This window comes from Bos taurus, chromosome 18 (assembly GCF_002263795.3).
Source record: "Bos taurus isolate L1 Dominette 01449 registration number 42190680 breed Hereford chromosome 18, ARS-UCD2.0, whole genome shotgun sequence".
NCBI classification, from domain to species: Eukaryota; Metazoa; Chordata; class Mammalia; order Artiodactyla; family Bovidae; genus Bos; species Bos taurus.
The window spans coordinates 58,423,526-58,446,284 of NC_037345.1; the positions used below are offsets into that span (position 1 = coordinate 58,423,526).

At 41.1% G+C, this 22,759-nt stretch overlaps 1 protein-coding gene across 14 annotated transcripts in view; it reads left to right on the forward strand.

The window, feature by feature from the left end:
- LOC100848895 (zinc finger protein 665) overlaps positions 1–15,615 on the forward strand; it is a 48,802-nt gene extending 33,187 nt beyond the window's left edge. For all 14 annotated transcript variants that reach the window (XM_024978770.2, XM_024978769.2, XM_024978773.2 and 11 more), the window contains one exon: positions 2,729–15,615. In XM_024978770.2, coding sequence (XP_024834538.1) covers positions 2,729–4,389 — 1,661 coding nt within the window. In that variant the 3' untranslated portion in view covers positions 4,390–15,615. The remainder of the gene's footprint in view (positions 1–2,728) is intronic.
- The last annotated feature ends 7,144 nt before the right edge of the window (positions 15,616–22,759 follow it).

Sequence of the window (22,759 nt, forward strand, 5' to 3'; positions counted from 1 at the left end):
TGATTGTTGTGGCTAGGACTTCCAAAAATATGTTCAATAAAAGTGGCAATAGTGAACATTCTTGTCTTATTCATGTTGTTAAGTGGAATGCTTTCAGTGTTTCCCTGTTGAGTATGATGTTAGCTGTGTATTTGACATATACAGTCTTAATTATGTTGAGGTGGGGTCCATCTGTGCTGACTTTCTGAAGGGTTTTTATCATAAATGGCACTTGAATTTTGTCAGAACCTTTTCTGCATCTATTGATGATCATATGGTTTTTAGTCTTCAACTGTTAATGTGGTGTATCATAGTGATTAACTTGTGGATATTGAGAAATCTTGCATACCTGCAATAAATCCCACTTGATCATGGTGTGATCCTTTTATGACCTTTTATGTATTAGTAACTGTTTGAATCTGCTCTTTTGAACTCAGGGAAGGTCTAGGAGAATAAAGCCTTTTTCTACGAAAAAGAGTTGGGTGCCTCAGAAAGGCTTTTGTAACTGGGAAGGTCTTCCAGAGTCAGTTTCAGTCCCTCCTTTTCTTTGATACTCCTGAATCTTGAGATGAACATGTGTGGAAGAAGAAATGAAATAAATGTCCAATAGAGAGGTTAATCATACTTGACAGAGGAACCCAGGTTTAGATAGCCTTTTCCTGGATTTTCCTTCTGATTTCTGCTGATAAGATTCTTACACAATATCCTGGAATATTGTGTATGTTTTTCTTGAATATAAGCATTCCATTGTAACTTAACAAAATTCACAGTTGGATACATTACATTGTAATAGTATAACAGGTATTATCCTGCTTTCTCCATATATCACAGTCACTTTTAAAATTTCTCTTGTTTCTGTCCCATACCCATAGTATAATGCCCATAAACTTACTGAACCAGTTCTTTTCTTTTAAAGTCAGTATATTAGTTTGTGCTCTCAGTTATTTTCCCAAAGACATGCAGTCACAAGCTGATATCTGACATAAACCTGTGTACCCTATGCTCCACGCAGGCCCTTTCTTAGTCCTGACCATTCCTCACATAGTACCTTGATATGGATGGAAACATTGTTCATACCTATCACATCCCTCCACGATCTACATACTCTCACTGTAAAGATAACGTCTGGTCATTTATTGAACAAGTTTCTCAGGACATGACCTAAATCACTCTGTGCATCCATGATGACTGACAACCCATTTCAAGATGGGATGGTTGAATAATAGTTAAACAAACTACTTCTGACTTGTATCTTCCTTGACATTTTCTTTCTAAGTTCCCTATATTTTTTTTTTTTCTTTTTTCAATATTTTCTAGTCTATTCATTTGGCAGGTGGTCATGTTTACAATTAAGTTTTCTCAGTCTGTAGGTTCAGATTCATATCCTGGTTCTCTTACCAGTTTGTGTACCAATTGGGTGTGTCTCCTGCTCTGATTAGAGAAAAGCATGTTAATTTACCTCAAGCCTGTTAAAGCAAATTAGTGCTATCAGTAGTACATGTTTTATAGTAAATACTCAAAATGTATTTTTGTTTAAAAAAGGTAATGTCTATATTCCGTCATGTTCTTTATGATACGACTTTATCTACATTATATCTTTTTAAATTTTTATTTATTTTTTACTCAAAGGATAATGGCTTTACGGAATTTTGTTTTCTGTCAAATCTCAACTACATTATATCTTGTATGCTTTTCACTTGCAACATTTTTCAGCAATATTGTGTATGACCCTAGTCAATAAATACACAAAGCACTCTTTATTTATTATATTATGGTGCCATTAAACTAGGTAATTAAGAATAGTGCATGGCTAGAGATCAGCCTTCCTTGATGGTTTGGTGGTAAAGAATTCACCTGCATAATGCAGAAGATGCAGGTTTGATCCCTGAGTCAGGAAGATCCCGTGGAGAAGGAAATGGCAACCCACTCCACTATTCTTGCCTGGGAAATCCCATGGACAGAGGAGTCCAGTGAGCTACAGTGCACATGGTCACAAACAGTCAAACACGACTGAGCAACTGAACAACAACAACATAGGTAGGGATTGCTTTGTTTATTGGCTGTAAGAAAACCGGTGAATATTTTACATCTTAATTTATGTATCATTTACAGATGATGGTCTTTTAGCGTGTATTCTGCAATACAGCTGACACATACTACTTGTTAATGTTGTAAAATGCCTTTTCTTTTTGGGTACGTAGTTCTATAGCAGATTTAGAAAACTACTTTGTTTCCAAAAAATTGTTTTAGTCATATTCTTCATTTTCTCATTTGTTTTCAATTGTAAACAACCAATTATGAATAGTTATTAATTGGATAAGCTTGGTTTTGGATTATTTACTGTTACAATATATAATATTTTGTTTAGAATTTATTTATGTATAGTAAGTATGGAGAATACAGTGATAGTGTAATATTTTTCTTTTCAATTTGAGACAACTGTTGATTGATACCTTCCTAGGGTCCTGGTAGAAAAATACTCTGTTTTTGAAAGTTGGCATAAGATTGTCCAATGTGAGTATGTTTGGCATATGGTTTTTAAAACTATGCTACCTTAATGGTGAATTTATACCATGCTTTCTTAAGTTAAGAATTCTATACCTTTAGTGTTTCTAAAAACTTAAGGTCATCATTGTGGTGTTTCATAACTTGGCATAAGTTTTACTTTTGGTATAATATATATTCAACATGAAACATTTATTTTTGAATTATTGTGAGCAGGATACCTATGATTCTTTTTATCTTGTAGATATCTCTCCTACACATGTGATCAAGCATTTACAACTGGAAGCGAACAGTGATAAACTAGAAACATTCCAAACATTGATGCTGGGAAGACCTGAAAGCTGTGAAATCAAACATTTTCATCTTTGGGAAAGTCAGGAAAATATGTGTGACTTTGAGTGTCAGGGGAGAGAAGACAAAAGAAATTACAAAGGAACACCTGTAAGCCTTAATGAAAATGTGCCTGATGGAAGAGATTCGCATGATAGGAAGGATGCACGAATCAAGCCCTTTGGAAACAGGTTTGGACTTAACTTTCAGGATAAACTGCAGATATTTCAAACTGGTGGGATAATTTCTGAATATAATGAAGTTGAGAGGTCTGTCAACAACAGTTTCTCATTTTCACCACTTCAAAGAATTCCTCCTTGTGTCCAAACCAGTGTTTCTAATATATATGGGAATGGTTTTATGAATCCTTCAGTAACAACACAAGAACTCAAAGCACACAAGGAAAATCCTTACAAATGTGATGACTGTGGCAAGGCTTTTAGTCACAGCTCACACCTCAGGAGACATAAGAAAATTCATACAGGAAAGAAATTATTTAAATGTGATATATGTGGCAAAGTCTTCAGCGGAAATTCAAACCTTGCTGTTCATCAGAGAGTTCATACTGGAGAGAAACCTTACAAATGTTATGAGTGTGGCAAGGCCTTTCGTGTAAAGTCAATCCTTTTAAGTCATCAGACAGTTCATACTGGAGAGAAACTTTACAAATGTGATGAGTGTGGCAAGGCCTTTCGTATAAAGTCATACCTTTTAAGTCATCAGACAGTTCATACTGGTGAGAAACCTTACAAATGTGATGAGTGTGGCAAGGCCTTTCGTATAAAGTCATCACTTTTAAGTCATCAGACAGTTCATACTGGAGAGAAACTTTACAAATGTGGTGAGTGTGGCAAGGCCTTTCGTATAAAGTCATACCTTTTAAGTCATCAGACAGTTCATACTGGTGAGAAACCTTACAAATGTGATGAGTGTGGCAAGGCCTTTTGTGCAAAGTCAGCCATTTTAAGTCATCAGAGAGTTCATACTGGAGAGAAACCTTACAAATGTGATGAGTGTGGCAAGGCCTTTCCTGTAAAGTCCACCCTTTTAAGGCATCAGACAGTTCATACTGGTGAGAAACCGTACAAATGTGATGAATGTGGCAAGGCCTTTCCCATAAAGTCAACCCTTTCAAAGCATCAGACAATTCATACTGGAGAGAAACCTTACAAATGTGATGAGTGTGGAAAGGCCTTTCGTTTAAAGTCAATCCTTTTAAAGCATCAGACAATTCATACTGGAGAGAAACCTTACAAATGTGATGAGTGTGGTAAGGCCTTTCGTGTAAAGTCAACCGTTTTAAGTCATCAGGCAGTTCATACTGGTGAGAAACCTTACAAATGTGATGAGTGTGGAAGAGTCTTCCGTAAAAAACCACAGCTTCAACGTCACTGCAGAATTCATACTGGAGAGAGACCTTTCAGATGTAATGAGTGTGGCAAGTTCTTTAGTCGAAATTCACACCTTAAAAGACATCGGAGAATACATATAGAGAAACCTTTCAAATGTTTCGAGTGTGGAAAATCCTTTACTCAGGTCACAGCACTCACTAAACATCAGAAAATCCATACATGATATGAATGTGGTATATGGTAGAAGTCTTCAAAATTCAAAGTTCAAAATTCACACCCTACTGTTGGTCAGAGAATTCATACTACTGAGAAACCATACAAATATCGTGAGTGTGGCAACATCTTAGGCTTCATGAGAAAATTCATACTGGATAGAAGCCAGATATATATGTATTGATTAATCAGGTCTTTAGAACGTGAATTCATTCTAGAACGATTCCTCACCAATTTCACAAATGTTAAAAAAAGAAAAAAAACCCTATCCTCACATCTCACATCTCACCAGTAGTATCAGAGTATTTATCCCAGAGAAAACACACAGCAATGTAATATGTGCGGCAAGGATCTTTACCTAGAAGTCACAAGATAGGAACATAGTGGAGCCATACTTCCCAGACACAGTGGTTGTGGCAAATCCTTTACCTTTTTCACTCTATGTATTCTCTGATGACTTTAGTTCAGGTACTCAGCAACTGCAGTAAGTCCAGATTTGAAGAGAAGCTACACAGATCTTTTGTGTAAAAGAAACCCGAATTCTAACTCAGCAAAGATGATTCTTTGGGACAGTAGTCCACCATTTTTTGGTCTCCTGGCTTTCTGAATAAAGTCAGTATTCCTTGCCCAACAAGTAGTCTCTCAGTTTATTGGCCTGTTGTGTGCTGAGCTCTATGAGCTTGGCTTTGGTAATACATTGATCTAATGCATTTGCTATATACGTTTCATGATGGTCTCTGGGAAGGAATCAATGAGATGAAGGGCCGACTTCATTAGATACAATTCATTCACATCCACGTTTCCTGGAAAAACACACAGCCTGAATTACAAAATTCAATAGTGTGTGTGAATTAGCAACAGGGAGGGCAGAAAATAATGTAAAACTAGGACATGACCCATCATGGTCAGTAGGATCAGGAAGCTCTTCCGTACATAGTACAGTCTGTTATAAAACATAATGTTCTACCAACTGACCTTGAACAGAGTAAGCAAGATGTTAAAAGGACTGGGCTTTTTGTAGGAGAGGGACAGTTACCAGGGACTGATGGTGTGCTAGGAACAATGCATAGGAAAAGGGTCATGTTCTCCATTGGATAGAAATAACTGTTGTATATATGATTAAAGAAGAGTTACTCCTATTTGTGGAAATTGAAGACAGAGCTGTCACGGTCTTTGTAGACTGGGACCTGGTGACTGGAGTCGACGAGAAGAAGGAAGCAGGGGACCCAAGTCTCGAGTGAAACAAGGGTGCTTTATTTGCAGAAACGCATGTTTATGTATCTTTATACAAGGCAGCTTTAGGCAGTAAAAAACTTGAGCAAAAACAAAGCCAAGCAAATAATAATCTTGAAGGAGCCAGAAAGCATTCCATATCCTGAGTAAGAGGGACATAATTGAATAGATTACCTTTAAGTAAAAGGTCACTGAAGGGAGTCACTGAAGGGAATCCAAGCAGATGCTTTTCTCATGACCTCAGTCCTGAACACTGCGTGCAGCTCTGCTCGTTCCTGTTCTCCAGGAACTGATAAGGAATAGAGTCCTTGAGAAATGGCACACAAAAGAAGAAAATATCATGTTGGATCCTTTAAAGTTGAATGTCCCCTGACAGTTCCCCCTTTTTTATTTTTTCATAATTGAGTATGAATATGACGGCGCACAAAGCACCAGCAGCTGCAACGGCACACAGAGTGTGGCCGAGAGGAGCTACCCCACGTCCTGAGGTCAGGCGCAGAGGCCGGGAGGACCCCATGCCCAAGGGTCGGCAGCCAAGAGGAGTTACCTCATGTCTGAGGTCAGGGGCAGCGTCTGAGAATGCCAGGCTGCGACGGCGCAGGAATGGCCGGGAGGAGCTACCCCACGTCCAAGGTTAGGGTCGACAGCCAAGAGGAGCTACCCTGCATCCAAGGTCAGGGGCGGCTGCTGGGAGGACCAACCCCACGTCCAAGGAGTGGTGGGTGCGTGGGTGAAAGAGGGCCTAAGGAGCTTTTCCACAGTCAAGGTCAGGAGGGGCGGTGGTAAGGAGATACCCCTCGTCCAAGGTAAGGAGCAGCGGCTGTGCTTTGCTGGAGCAGCCATGAAGAGATACCCCACGCCCAAGGTAAGAGAAACCCAAGTAAGACAGCAGTTGTTTCAAGAGGGCAGACACACTGAAACCATAAACACAGAAAACTAGTCAATCTAATCATGCTAGGACCACAGCCTTGTCTAACTCTGTGAAACTAAGCCATGCTGTGTGAGGCCACCCATCACAGGCGGGTCAGGTGGAGAGGTCTGACAGAATGTGGTCCGCTGGAGAAGGGAATAGCAAACCACTTCAGTATTCTTGTCTTGAGAACCCCATGAACAGTATGAAAAGCCAAATGATAGGACACTGAAAGAGGAACTCCCCAGGTTAGTAGGTGGCCAATATGCTACTGAAGATCAGTGGAGAAATAACTCCAGAAAGAATGAAGGGATAGAGCCAAAGCAAAAACACTACCCAGCTGTGGATGTGACTGGTGATAGAAGCAAGGTCTGATGCTGTAAAGAGCAATATTGCATAGGAACCTGGAATGTCAGGTCCATGAATCAAGGCAAATTGGAAGTGGTCAAACAGGAGAACGTCGACATTCTAGGAATCAGCAAACTAAAATGGATTGGAATGGGTGAATTTAACTCAGATGACCGTTATATCTACTACTGCGGGCAGGAATCCCTTAGAAGAAATGGAGTGGCCATCATGGTGAACAAGAGTCCAAACTGCAATACTTGGATGCAATCTCAAAAACGACAGAATGATCTCTCTTCGTTTCCAAGGCAAAACATTCAATATCACAGTAATCCAAGTCTATGCCCAAACCAGTAATGCTGAAGAAGCTGAAGTTGAATGTTTCTATGAAGAACTACAAGATCTTTTAGAACTAACACCGGAAAAAGATATTCTTTTCATTATAGGGGACTGGAATGCAAAAGTAGGAAGTCTAGAAACACCTGGGGAAACAGGCAAATTTGGCCTTCGAATACGGAATGAAGTAGGGAAAAGACTAATAGAGTTTTACCAAGACAATGCACTGGTCATAGCAAGCACCCTCGTCCAACAACACAAGAGAAGACTCTACAGATGGACATCACCAGATGGTCAACACAGAAATCAGATTGATTATATTCTTTGCAGCCAAAGATGGACAAGCTCTTTACAGTCAACAAAACATGACCGGGAGCTGACTGTGGCCCAGATCATGAACTCCTTATTGACAAATTCAGACTTAAATTTAAGAAAGTAGGGAAAGCCACTAGACCATTCAGCTATGACCTAAATCAAATCCCTTATGATTACACAGTGGAAGTGGGAAATACATTTAAGGGAGTAGATCTGATAGATAGAATGCCTGATGAATTATGGATGGAGGTTCGTGACATTGTGCAGGAGACAGGGATCAAGACCATCCCCATGGAAAAGAAATGCAAAAAAGCAAAATGACTATCTGCGGAGGCCTTACAAATAGCTGTGAAAAGAGAAGTGAAAAGCAGAGGAGAAAAGGAAAGATACAGGCATCTGAATGCAGAGTTCCAAAGAATAGCAAGAAGAAATAAGAAAGCCTTCCTCAGGGATCAATGCAAAGAAATAGAGGCAAACAACAGAATGGGAAAGACTAGAGATCTCTTCAAGAAAATTAGAGATACCAAGGGAACATTTCATGCAATGATGGGCTCGATAAAGGACAGAAATGGTATGGACCTAACAGAAGCAGAAGATATTAAGAAGAGGTAGCAAGAATACACAGAAGAACTGTACAAAAAAGATCTACATGATCCAGATAATCACAATGGTGTGATCACTGACCTACAGCCAGACATCCTGGAATGTGAAGTCAAGTGGGCCTTAGAAAGCATCACTACTAACAAAGCTAGTGGAGGTGATGGAATTCCAGTTGAGGTATTTCAATCCTGAAAGATGATGCTGTGAAAGTGCTGCACTCAATGTGCCAGCAAATTTGGAAAACTCAGCAGTGGCCACAAGACTGGAAACGGTCAGTTTTCATTCCGATCCCAAAGAAAGGCAATGCCAAAGAATGCTCAAACTACCGCACAATTGCACTCATCTCACATGCTAGTAAAGTAATGCTCAAAATTCTCCAAGCCAGGCTTCAGCAGTGCATGAACCGTGAACTTCCAGGTGTTCAAGCTGGTTTTAGAACAGGCAGAGGAACCAGAGATGAAATTGCCAACATCTGCTGGATCATGGAAAAAGCAAAAGTTCCAGAAAAACATCTATTTCTGCTTTATTCACTATGCCAAAGCCTTTGGCTATGTGGATCACAATAAACTGTGGAAAATTCTAAAAGAAATGAAAATACCAGACCACCTGACCTGCCTCTTGAGAAACCTGTATGCAGATCAGGAAGAAGCAGTGATTACTGGACACGGAACAACAGACTGGTTCCAAATAGGAAAAGGAGTACGTCAAGGCTGTATATCATCACCCTGCTTATTTAGCTTCTATGCAGAGTACATCATGAGAAATGCTGGGCTGGAAGAAGCAGAAGCTGGAATCAAGATTTCTAGGGGAAGTATCAATAACGTCAGATATGCAGATGACACCACCCTTATGGCAGAAAGTGAAGAGGAACTAAAGAGCCTCTTGATGAAAGTGAAAGTGGAGAGTGAAAAAGTTGGCTTAAAGCTCAACATTGAGAAAACAAAGATCATGGCATGTGGTCCCATCACTTCATGGCAAAGAGATGGGCAAACAGTGGAACTAGTGTCAGACTTTATTTTTCTGGGATCCAAAGCCACTGCAGGTCATGACTGAAGCCATGAAACTGAAAGATGCTTACTCTTTGGAAGAAAAGTTATGACCAACCTAGATAGCATGTTGAAAAGCAGAAACATTACTTTGCCAACAAAGGTCCCTGTCTTTAAGGGTATGGTTTTTCCAGTGGTCATGTATGGATGTGGAAGTTGGAGTATGAAGCAAGCTGAGTGCCGAAGAATTGATGCTTTTGAACTGTGGTGTTGGAGAAGACTCTTGAGAATCCCTTGGACTGCAAGGAGATCCACCCAGTCCATTCTGAAGGAGATCAGCCCTGGGTGTTATCTGGAAGGACTGAGGCAAAAGCTGAAACTCCAGTACTTTGGCCACCTCATGCGAAGAGCTGACTCATTGGAAAAGACTCTGATGCTGGGAGGGATTGGGGGCAGGAGGAGAAGGGGATGACAGAGGATGAGATGGCTGGATGGCATCACTGACTCGATGGAAGTGAGTCTGAGTGAACTGCAAGAGTTGGTGACGGACAGGGAGGCCTGGCGCGCTATGATTCATGGGGTTGCAAAGAGTCGGACATGACTGAGCGACTGAACTGAACTGGTATAATTGATTCAGAAGATAAGGGAGAAATTCAAATTATGATGTCATCTCCAATACTATGGCAGTTCAAAAAGGGGGACAAAGTTGCCCAACTACTTCTTTTTCCTTACACGTCTATTAACTCCTCTATTGGCATCTGGACAGGTGGATTTGGTAGTACAGATCAAAAACAATCCTTATGGACGTCAATAGTATCTGAATATGCACGACCAAATATAAATATCAAAATTAATGGCAAAAGATTTTCTGGTGTTCTTGATACTGTATCCGACTTTACTATTATTTCTAAACATTTATGGCCCAAATCTTGGCCTATACGGAGAATTTCTTGCCCAATTGTAGGACTTTCTCAAACCAAAGTACAGGAGGTTTATTAAAGTGTCCAAATATATCCATATGAGGGACCAAAAGGCCAGCCTGCAACATTACGACCTTATGTGATAGATATTATTTTATTTTAATATGAAGAGATTTACTTATGCAACGGCAAACTCAAATATATATTCCACATTTTCCCTAGGGGCCACTGCTCACTTAAAAATCAATGCAATTATTAAAATTACTTGGAAGAATGATGAGCCTATTTGGACAGAGCAATGGCCCCTCACAAAAGAGAAATTGGAGGCTACTAAAGAGCTTATCAATACACAATTGTTATCAAAGCACATTGAGGAATCTTATTCCCCTTGGCATTCTCCCATTTTCGTAATAAAGAAATCTGGCAAATGGCATCTCTAAACAGACCTTAGAAAAATTAATATATCTATGAAACATGGGTGCATTGCAACCAGGAATTCCATCACCTGCCACTATCCCTCAAAACTGGCATATTATTATTACAGATTTACAAGATTGCTTTTTTTACTATACCTTTACACCTAGACCCAGAGAGATTTGCTTTCTCTCTTCCTTATCCTAATCATATCGGGCCTAATAAACGACATCAGTGGACTGTATTGCTTCAAGGAATGATGAATTCTCCCACCATGTGTCATTTGTAGCCAAAGCCCTTGAACCTGTGAGAAAACAATTTCCTAACTTTCTTGTTATTCATTATATGGATGATATATTGTTTTCAGCTCCATCTATATTAGAAACTCAACAAATGTTTGGCATAGCTCAACAATGCTTGAAAGACACTGGATTAAGCATTGCTCCTGAAAACATTCAAACCTCTACTGCTTACCATTACTTAGGATCTGTTGTTAATAGACAACGTATTACTCCCCAACTAACACAGATTCATGTTGACAAGTTATCAACCTTGAATGATTTTCAAAAACTTTTAGGCGATATAAACTGGATTAGGCCCACTTTAGGCATTGCAAATGATCAACTGACTAATGTATTGAATACTTTGAAAGGAGATCCCTATTTAAATAGCCCTCGTTTAATACAAAATAAATTGCAGAAACAGTTTCTGACTCGTATTAGACTTGAATTACCTCTCGAGTTGTTTATACTCCCTTCTCTCCATTCCCCCACGGACTTCTTGCCCAACAAGAACACCCGGTAGAATGGATCTAAACCCATTTTAGAGGGACAAGGTCACTTATGGCCTATCTTGATTTGATCGCTCTAATAATTATCAATGGGAGAAATAGAACTAAGACTCTAGTTGGCTCCGATCCTCATAAAATTGTAATTAATAAATCTCAATTGGAGAATGCACTACAAATGTCTACCAATTTCCAAATAGCCTTTCTGGAATATTTTAAAGATATTTCATTTCATTATCCTTCTAACAAACTCTGGAATTTCTTCGAAAATACTGAATTTATTGTCTCTTGCATTGTCACATTACAACCTATACCTCAAGCTGATGTTTTTTATATAGATGGGACTAAAAACACCAAAGCCTCATTCTGGTCTGTCAAAGAATATAAAGTCTTTTATACTAAATTTCATTCTGCTCAACAAAACGAATTATATACTCTCATTTAAGTTATTCACCTACATCCTTACCCTATTAATATAGTCTCTGACTCCTTATGTTCAGTTTTTATATTAGGATAACCTCTATTATAAATTCCAATCCACCTATTATTCAACTTTTTCTCGAACTACAGTCTGTTATTAGGGACTGAACTTCCCGCATTTATATTACCCATATTCGAACACATTCCTGCCTTCCCGGCCCTATGACTCATGGTAATGAACAAGCCGATAAACTTGTTTCTTTTGCTACTCCCGAGGAGCAACATGCTCTATTGTACAATAATGCTGGCTCCTTAAACCAAATTTAGAAACTTCCGTACTGCCATGCTAAAGAAATCATTAATAATTGCTCTACTTGGAGACTTCTACATCTTCGACCCATTGCACAGGATGTTAATCCTTGAGAATTACAACCCAATGAATTATGGCAAATGGATGGAACTCATTGTCCTGAACTTTCTCCATCTTCTTTCCTACATGTCTGTATCGACACAAATTCTTTTATACGGGCCACCCATCTTCGAGGTGAGGCTACACGGCACGTTATAACCCACCCATTAGATTGTTTTGCAATAATGGGAACTCCCAACTCTATAAAAACAGACAGACAATGGCCCTGCCTATACTTCTAGGCAATTCGAACAATTTTTACAACCTTTTTCTATTAAACATATTACAAGCATTCCTTACAGTCCACAAGGACAGGGCGTAGTTGAACAAGCACATCAAACACTGAAACTACAAATAAAGAAATTAAAAAGGGGGAATACCCAGGGACATTTCTATCTTCCTTATCCAGAGCAGATTTTACTAGATCTCAACACTATATACTCTCTAATCCTATAACTATTGTTAATACAGCTTTATTTGTTTTAAATTTTTTAAACTTACCACAAAGAGATCTTGACACGAGCAGAAAAACATTTCAAGGAATTAAAGGATACCTCTCTCCTCTGCCCATTTGGTATCAAGATGGGCTAACTAAGCAATGGAAATCTGGAAAATTAATCTTACACGTAAAGGGGTATGCTTGTATTTCTCCAGATGTATCCAACGAACTCAGTTGGCTTCCTCTTTGGAAGATCCGCCCCAGGGGAGTGTCCAATGTTCAAAATGAAGACCAAAAAAGAAAACCGCGGGAGGAAAATATTCCAGTACAGGTCATGGCGGCTCTAAAAATCTTCAAGAAGCACTGCCCTCGATGTCATCAACCTCATGATCTCCCTACTTGGGGACAAATAAAAACCCTTACTAATCAAGCTGAGAATCTGGTTTCTCAACAGGGAATGCCTTGGAATCCAGAAAATATTTTTGTTGCTTTGCTTGCTTTTGCTTCCCCTGCTCAAGCTGAATTAATTAATCATACTTACTGGGCCTATTGGAGAAGGCACTGGCGACCCACTCCAGTACTCTTGCCTTGGAAAATCCCATGGATGGAGGAGCCTGGTAGGCTGCAGTCCATGGGGTCACACAGAGTCGGACATGACTGAGCGACTTCATTTTCACTTTTCACTTTCATTCATTGGAGAAGGAAATGTCAACCCACTCCAGTGTTCTTGCCTGGAGAATTCCAGGGACGGGGGAGCCTGGTGGGCTGCCATCTATGGGGCCGCACAGAGTCGGACACGACTGACCTGACTTAGCAGCAGCAGCAGCAACTGGGCCTGTATACCCAACCCCCTTTTACTGCACGTTGTAGAATTGACAGATAAAGGACCAATCGTATCCACCAATGACTCAGTACATATGCCTCCTCGTTGGAGCTTGGAGAGGCCCTTTCATCCCGAGGAAGAAGGGAGAATAATTAATATTTCTCTAGGGTATGAAGTCCTTTGTGTCTGCATGGGTCCAACAGAATTATGCATTAACGTTGGCCGACAAACATGGGCTTTTGTTCTGCCTCCAAAGAAGAACTTTTGGACATTGCTTGGACTGTTTATTGCCCTTTCTTTCTATAAGAACCATGTCAACACTACTGAAACTCTAAGAAAAGGACAAAAATCATTATGCAAAGCGTTTACATATAAGAACTTTAAATATACTCCTGTTCATATATATGAATATACATATGTCAAGCTAAATCAGGGAAATTAAAGTTTGTGGCCAATTGCACCATTGTTGATTGGGGAACCCATGGTATGTGGTTGTCTAACTGTTCAGATGATATTAATAGCACTGTATGTGACTATGCTACTCAAGTAGCATGCTGCTGCTGCTGCTGCTAAGTCGCTTCAGTCGTGTCCGACTCTGTGCGACCCCATAGACGGCAGCCCACCAGGCTCCGCTGTCCCTGGGATTCTCCAGGCAAGAACACTGGAGTGGGTTGCCATTTCCCTCTCCACTCAAGTAGCATAGAAGGTTACTAATACTATGATGGAACGTTACCATGACAAAGGACTTCTTGGCTGGCTTGATGGTGAAATGGCACCCCTTCACCCTCGAATCCTGCTCAATAAACAGATTGGGCCTGAACAATGGGACATCTGGAAAGTTGCCGCAAGCACCGAAGAACTTGGAACTTGGACTGGATATTTCATGGGGACCAGCTGTAGTCATAGTAACTATTCCTTTCGTTATAATCATTCATATTTCATACAAACTTCTGTTCCCCTTCCTTTTGTTATAGCTATAGGGAACTTGCAGTTTAATAAGACTTTATATTCTGTGACTTGTATAGATTGCAAATTGTATACTTGTCTTAATTCCTATGTTTCTTTGAAAAACGAATCCCTTTTGATTCTTCAATCTCGACGTAATCTATGGTTGCCAGTAGATCTCCAATGACCCTGGGAAGAGGGTCCCATGGCAGGACTTGCCTCCTGGTTACTTACTAAATTACTTTGATGATCTAAACGATTCACTGGATGGTTAATTCTTGGAATTTGGGGATTAATAGCCATTTGCACTACTGCCGCTGTCTGAGGCATTGCTTTACAAACCTCAATTCAAACACACAACTTTATTCAAAATGGGACCAAAGATGCTCACACTATGTGGACCACTCAGGTGCCAGCAGCCGGCATGAGAAGCTCCACCCATGGCAAAGGTCATGAGGAAGGAGGCTTGGCATACGCAAAGGTGGGATCGAGCCTCAGGAGTCCCCCTGTATATTCTCCAGCATCTACCCCCCAAAACCAGAGCCTGCCTACTTTATTGCTTTGTGCTCTCACCTCTGACTTTACGGGGGCTGTCCCCCACCACCATCTCGCTCTCTCTGATAAAGAGTTGACTTACAGCTCCAGTTAATAAAGTTCCTGGGCATTAGGAGTGTTTAAATCCAAACCCCTTAGATAGTTCTCTAACTCGCCTGACAAGTTTACGGGGACTCCTACATCTCTGCATACGATTGTTTACAGTCTCCCAGCCTCGAGAGGCACGGGAAGCTGAAGATATTCAAATAGCTTAGAGCCTCTCAGAGAGTTAGAAACTGTCAGAATAAAACTAGTAAAAGATTTCATTGATGAGCCAATGCTTGCTGCCAAGTTTCCACATCCCCTGTATTGTATCCTTGAATGTGTATTAATTAATATAGTTGGTAGGTAGAAAAATAAGTAGTGGCCTTGGTGTTAGCAACTTTAGACCATTAAGGTAATAAATTCTTTCCTTTTTTGTAAACCCACTGCACCTCTGCCTTATAGGAATGCAACTTTATCTAACACCTTCGGAGGATGGTGCCAAACCTTAAAATAATTACTCTTAGAGAAAATAAGTCTTAAGGTTGACAAACCTTTGTCAAGAGTCATAAAATGTTAATAGGCCTTCTGGCCAGAAGATGATGTAAATCACCTAAACCATTTGTATACGATAAATTTGCAGGAAAGAAACCCTGGTTTTGATAAGGATCAAAGACTGCTGACTTTGCATGATTTCACGCCCCCTATTATCCTTTATATACAACTTATGGTATAAAAGCCCCTGTTGAATATAAAGCTACGGGCCTTGCTCACTGAAGCTTGGTCTCCCCGTGTCATTCTTTCTTGTTTCCTTTTCCTTCTTTTATCTTCTGTTTTTCCTTCATGCCAAAATAATTTGGAGTGCGGGGGTCCTCTGCGACCACTTATTTGCCTGGGCTTCTAAGACCCACTCGAGAAGGTGCCTAAGGTGGGGCACCTTCCGCTATTCGAGAGGTCGCCTGCGGCCTCCGTGGTCAGAGCAAGTTTGGTGTCATGAACTTTATTGATTTCCTGTGTAAACCAGTTATTATTGAGCATCTAATAAATCTCTCAGCCTTTGCTATCCCTTAATCGCTGACACCGTAATCCTGAGGGAATCCAACCGGGGCTGGACTCTGGCACTCAGGCTCAGATAAACGAGGAAGTTCAAGATGAAATACAGGAAATAAAAAAAGCCTTCCAATGGGTCGGCGATCAATTAATAGATTTACAAAAACAAGTGATACTAAAATGTGACTGGAATTCTACTCAATTTTTTATTACCCCTGTTTGGTTCAACTATAGTGCCTACTATTGGGAACAAATCAAATTTCATTTGCAAGACATACATGATAATGCTTCCTTAAATGTACAATTATTACAAAAGGAAATCTTTGAAACCTTCTCTAAGAGTCTACCCTCTTCCAACAATTTGGAAACCTTAGCGGAACAGCTAGCTGATCAATTTTCTGGGCTAGACCCTCAAGGATGGTTTCAAAGAATTACACGTACTGTTGGATCTGGAGCTATAATGCTGATAATTATCCTGGTCATTATATTTGTAGTATACTGATGCTTTTCAACTAAAATTGTTCAAACTAAACAAACTCAATTGGTCAGGGCCTTTTTCACAAAAAGTATCTACAGTCACCCCCCCAATTATGAAAAAATAAAAAAGGGGGAATTGTCAGGGGACATTCAACTTTAAGGGATCCAATATGTTGCATTTTCTTCCTTTGTGTGCCATTTCTCAAGACTCTCTGTTCCTTATCAGTTTCTGGAAAACATTGGGAAAGTCCCTGATTAGCTTTATTCAATGATTGATGCATTGGGCAGAATTCAACCTGATAAATGGGTGCACCAAGGACCCTGACACAGTGGACAGAATCAGGATGTTGAGGGTATTTTCATGTGCATTTTGATTGTCTATCTATTACAGATTTTTGGCTTGTTGTTACTATGAAGTTTTTATTTAGATATGGGCTCTTGGTGTTTCTTAGACTTGGGTGACTGTTTCCTTTTGAAGATTAGAGTGGTTTCAGCTGTTTTCTCCTCCTAAGATCTTTCCTGTCTTCTTCTGGGACCCTACAGGGCAAATATTAGTGGCTTGTTGTCCCAGACGTCTCTTAAAATGTCCTCCTTTTATTCTTTTTTATTCTGTTCAGTAGTGGTGATTTTCAGTGCTCTTTCTTCTGCTCACTGATGTGTTTTCTGCCTCATTTAGCCTGTTCTGATTCATTTTACTTTCTGGTTTTGTTTTGTTTTTCATTTCATTTACTATATTCTTCAGTTCTGTTTGCTTGGTTGTTTTATTTTCTAAGTCTTCATTAAATCCTTCTCATTTCTCAGGTCATGCATTCTTCTCCCAAGTTTTTTGATCATGTTTACTATCATTACTTTGAATTCTTTCAGGTAGATTGTCTATCTCCACGTTATTTAGTTCTTCTAGGGTTTTGTCTTGTTCCTCCCTCTGAGACATATTCCTCTGTCACCTCGTTTTGTGTAAATTTCTCTTTGTATTTTAATCTCTCTGGTAGCATAGTTATGTTTCTTGACCTGGGGAAGTGGCCCTCTACAGAAGATATCCCAGGCATCCTTCTCCCAATCCAAGAGCCAGAGGACATCTGATCCCAGGGTGGTGTCCTACGTGTATTTGTGGACTTGGTTTGCAAGCTGTGGGGCTCGACTTTTCTTGCTTTTGGTGTCTGCCCCCTGATGTGAAGAGCCAACTCATTGGAAAAGACCCTGATGCTGGGAAAGATTGAGAACAGGAGGAGAAAGGGGCGACAGAGGACTAGAGGGTTGAATGGCATCACCGATTCAATGGATATGAGTTTGAGCAAACTCCAGGAGATGGTGAAGGACAGGGAAGCCTGGCATGCTGCAGGCCATGGGGTCGCAAAGAGTCGGACACGACTGACCGGCTGACCAACAGCCCTGCTGTGTGAGGCTGGTCCGGAGGCTTGTGCCTGCACAGTGGTGGTTAGAACTGGGTCTTGACCCTTTTGTGGGTAGAGTTACATCAAAAGTCATGTGTACAGGAAGCCTTTGGACAGCCTGTCTGCTGATGGTTATGGCTGCATACTGGCCCTTTCATCCTTTGGCCTTAGTGGCCCCATTACTGTAGCCTACAGGTTCTGAGTGGAGCCAGTGTTGGGCCAAGATGGAGACCTCACTCAGAGGAGTGCTCTCTCATAGTTCTGCCCTCAGGATCTGTGTCCCCACAGCACAGCCCACCCCTTACCCCCCGGAGACCCTTCAAGACCAGCAGGCAGGTCTCACCATCCAGGATCGTAGAAAACGATTGTGTTTTGCCCTTCATCTCAGCTTTGCCTCAGTGTGCATGAAGCTTCGTCTGCACCTGTTAAGAGTGAAGTCTCTGTTTTCCCCATTCCTGTGGGTCCCCTATAGTCAGGGCACACTGGTCTTCAAAAGTAAATAAAGATCTCTATGGCCTTATTCATTGATTCATGGGTTGGTCAGCATCCCACCTGGTAAATAACAGGTGCTCCCAGAAACTGTTTGTCCTCTTAACACCAAGGTATATATGAACCTGTGGGTTGTTTTCAAGCTTTTGTAACCTGAATATGCTCATAACTGCCATGACATGAACAAAGTAGGTGCAGCGAAGAAGCTGAGTTTCTTTAGGGGTGGGGTTAACTTCCATGAAAAAACCTGAAATGGCAAATTGGTGAAATGAAATGTTTTATTTGGGAGTTGGCTGTGATCAGGTGCTTGAAAGTCAAGTGAGTAGACTTGCACAAGCACACAGTGAAGGGAATGACTATGGATTCCAACTGTATTTTGTGACAGGAAACTAGTCTCCAGGGCCAAATGCCTGCAAGCCATCCTCCCGTTTCTCAGTGTTGTGTTCATATTTAGAGCCCGAAGATCTTGCAGAGAAAGTGAGATATGTTCTTTGTTCCCAACCGAAAATACTTTCCTTGATAACTGATGTTAAATTGGACTCAAATTCACTTTTATATCACAGTTTGAGAATCCCTGTTTTAATGCTTTATACATGCTATCTTTTTGAATTTGAACTCTAAAATAAGTACTGATGTTGTTTCTCGTTTCCTATATGAAGGAACTTGAATGGAACAAAAGCACCCCATCCCAGGAAGTGACTAAATCGGAGCTTGAATCCACGTTGTCTCACCTCAAAGATCTCTTCACCATGTTGCTACACTGAGGCCTTGGTTGTTGGCATGGCTACAGTAATTCTTGTTGCAGTTGACAGGGCCGAGGTGCAGGCAGACACAAAGCGTGGGACGAGTCACCTTGTCCCAGTTGTATTTCTGGGGAAACTGCTGAGGGGAGGCTCCCTGAGGTGGCACCTCAGGCAGCAGACCAAGTGCAGGTGCGGTCTGCATATAGGAATTCTGAGAGAGTAGGGCCATCCAGCAGCTCTGTGCCCACAAAAATCAAATGCTGCTGGTCAGTTAGGATGATCTCAGTGTATTTACAAAGATCTGTTGGAAGAACTTAACAGAAAAACCTGCACAAAACTGTTTGGCCAATCCAGTAAATATCTGTGTCCAGTGGGCCAGCTCCCAGAAGAAAAAGACAAGGCATAAACATTTTACTAATGTATTTAGACTGTTTTTTTTTTAAGACCTAATTCTGTTGCATAGTTTAGTCTGTAGAATAGTGAAAATGTAACTTTTATATGCACCATGTGTGTGTGCTAAGGCGCTTTAGTCATGCCTGACTCTTTGTGACCCTATGGACTGTAGCCCCCTAGACTCCTCTGTCCATGGGATTCTCCAGGCAAAAATACTGGAGTGGATGGATTGCCATGCTCTCCTCCAGGGTATGTTGCTGACCTAGGGATCAAACTCTTCTTTACCACTAGCGCCACCATGACCCAGTGATAAGTGCCTTGTTGTGGTAGTCCGGAAACGAACCCACAATATCTCCAGACCATGTCTTTAGTTACGTTTCATCAGTCAGTGTTGCCAATGAATGTTTAAATAAGATGTACGTACACTGATTACCGTATAATCCTAGAAGAGGGATTATCCAAGGTGAAGTTGTATTTGTTTAGGCAAGAGACGTTCATTCTGATAGAGAAGACACATTTCCTTTTAGCCAAGAACAAGCCTAAATTGGTGCCAACTACTGAAGTAATTGGACAAGATTGTGGTTGCTGAGGTTTAGAAGAGAATCATGAGGAAGAGATAAAACCCTTTAGAGTAACAATAATTTATTATCTATTAGAAATCATATCATAATTAATGGAGGACTAAAAAAGAAACTCTTGACAGAGCTCTATTAGCCTTTGCCCTGCTTCATTCTGTACTCCAAAGCCAAATTTGCCTGTTACTTCAGGTGTTTCTTGACTTCCTACTTTTGCATTCCAGTTCCCTATAATGAAAAGGACATATTTTTTGGCTGTTACTTCTAGAAGGTCTTGTAGGTCTTCATAAAACTGTTCAACTTCAGCTTCTTCAGTGTTACTGGTTGGATTACCGTGATATTGAATGGTTTGCCTTGGAAATGAACAGAGATCATTCTGTTGTTTTTGAGATTGCATCCAAGTACTGCATTTTGGACTCTTGTTGACTATGACGGCTACTCCCTTTCTTCTAAGGGATTCCTGCCCACAGTAGTAGATATAATGGTCAAAGTTAAATTCACCCATTCCAGTCCATCTTAGTTTGCTGTTTCGTAAAATGTCAATGTTCACTTTTGCCGTCTCCTGTTTGACCACATTCAATTTGCCTTGATTCATGGACCTGACATTCCAGGTTCCTTAGCAATATTGCTCTTTACAGCATTGAACCTTGCTTCTATCACCAGTCGCATCCACAACTGGGTGTTGTTTTCACTTTGGCTCCATCCTTTCATTCTTTCTGGAGTTATTTCTCCACTGATCTCCAGTAGCATATTGGGCACCTACCGACCTGGGGAGTTCATCTTTCAGTGTCCTATCTTTTAGCCTTTTCATACTGTTCATGGGGTTCTCAAGACAAGAATACTGAAGTGTTTGCCATTCCCTTCTCCAGTGGACCACATTCTGTCTGACCTCTCCACCATGACCCATCCGTCTTGGGTGGCCCCACACAGCATGGCTTAGTTTCACTGAGTTAGACAAGGCTGTGTCTGTGTGATCAGACTCGTTAGCTGTCTGTGATTGTGGTTTCAGTCTGTCTGCCCTCTGATACCCTCTCTTAGTGCCTACCGTCTTATTTGGGTTTCTCTTACCTTGGATATGGGGCATCTCTTCATGGCTGCTCCAGCAAAGCACAGCCACTGCTCCTTACCTTGGACATGGGATAGCTCCTCTCGGCTACAACCCCTGACCTTGGACATGGGGTAGCTCCTCTCCACTGCTGCCCCTGACCTTGGACGTGGGGTAGGTCCTCTCAGCTGCTGCCCCTGAACTTGGACGAGGGGCAACTCCTCTTGGTCATCCTTGTTAAAGGCCACAAGAAACAAGCTGCATTCCGAGTTAGTGGTACACTGGTGTGGTGCATTTTCAGATCCAGTAAGTGATAAAACTGTTTAGCTTGTGAAGTCAACCAGAGAGTTCCAGAAACACATGTATTTCTACTTTATTGACTATGCCAAAGCCTATGACTGTGTGGAGCACAATAAACTGGAAAATTCTGAAAGAGATGGGAATACCAGACCACCTGACCTGTCTCCTGAGAAAACTGTATGCAGGTCAGGAAGCAACACTTAGAACTGGACATGGAACAACAGACTGGTTCCAAATAGGAAAAGGAGTATTTCAAGGCTGTATATTGTCACCCTGCTTATTTAACTTCTGTGCAGAGTACATCATGAGAAACGCTGGGCTGGGAGAAGCACAAGCTGAAATCAAGATTGCTGGGAGAAATATCAGTAACCTCAGATATGCAGATGACACCACCCTTATGGCAGAAAATGAAGAGGAACTAAAGAGCCTCTTTATGAAAGTGAAAGAGAAGAGTGAAGAAGTTGGCTTAAAGCTCAACATTCAGAAAACTAAGATCATGGCATCCGGTCCCATCACTTCATGGCAAAGAGATGGGGAAACTGTGGAAACAGTGGCTGACTTTATTTTTCTGGGCTGGAAAATCACTGCAGACGGTGATTCCAGCCATGAAATTAAAAAACGCTTACTCCTTGAAAGGAAAGTTGTGACCAACCTGGACAGAATATTAAGAAGCCGAGACATTACTTTGTCAACAAAGGTTCGTCTAGTCAAGGCTATGGTTTTTCCAGTGGTCATGTATCGATGTGAGAGTTGGTCTGTGAAGAAAGCTAAGGGCTGAAGAATTGACGCTTTTGAACTGTGGTGTTGAAGAAGGCTCTTGAGAGTCCCTTGGACTGCAAGGAGGTTCAACCAGTCCATCCTAAAGGAGATCAGTCCTGAGTGTTCATTTGAAGGACTGATGTTGAAGCTGAAAGTCTAATACTTTGGCCACCTGATGCAAAGAGCTGACTCATTGGAAAATACCCTGATGCTTGGAAAAATTGAGGGCAGGGGGAGAAGGGGATGACAGAGGATGAGATGGTTGGATGGCATCACTGACTCAATGGACATGGATTTTTGTGGACTCTGGGAGTTGGTGATGGACAGGGAGACAGTTCTTGGGGTTGCACAGAGTCAGACATGACTGAGCGACTGATCTGAACTGAACACCTAATTGATATGTAACATAATCTATCTACCATATTCTCATTCCACATTTTCTATGTCCTTCATTTAATCCCAAAAGAGGAATACTCAAGACATCTGGTGCCGGGAGCCGGCATATTGCATATTGAGTGCATATTGCATATTGCATATTGAGTGCAGCACTTTCCACAGCATCATCTTTCAGGATCTGGAATAGCTCAACTGGAAGTCTATCACTGCCAGGAACCAGCGTGAAGAACTCCTCCTGTGGCAAAGGTTATGAGGAAGGAGGCTTGGCATACACAAAGGTGGGATCGAGCCTCAGGAGTCCCCC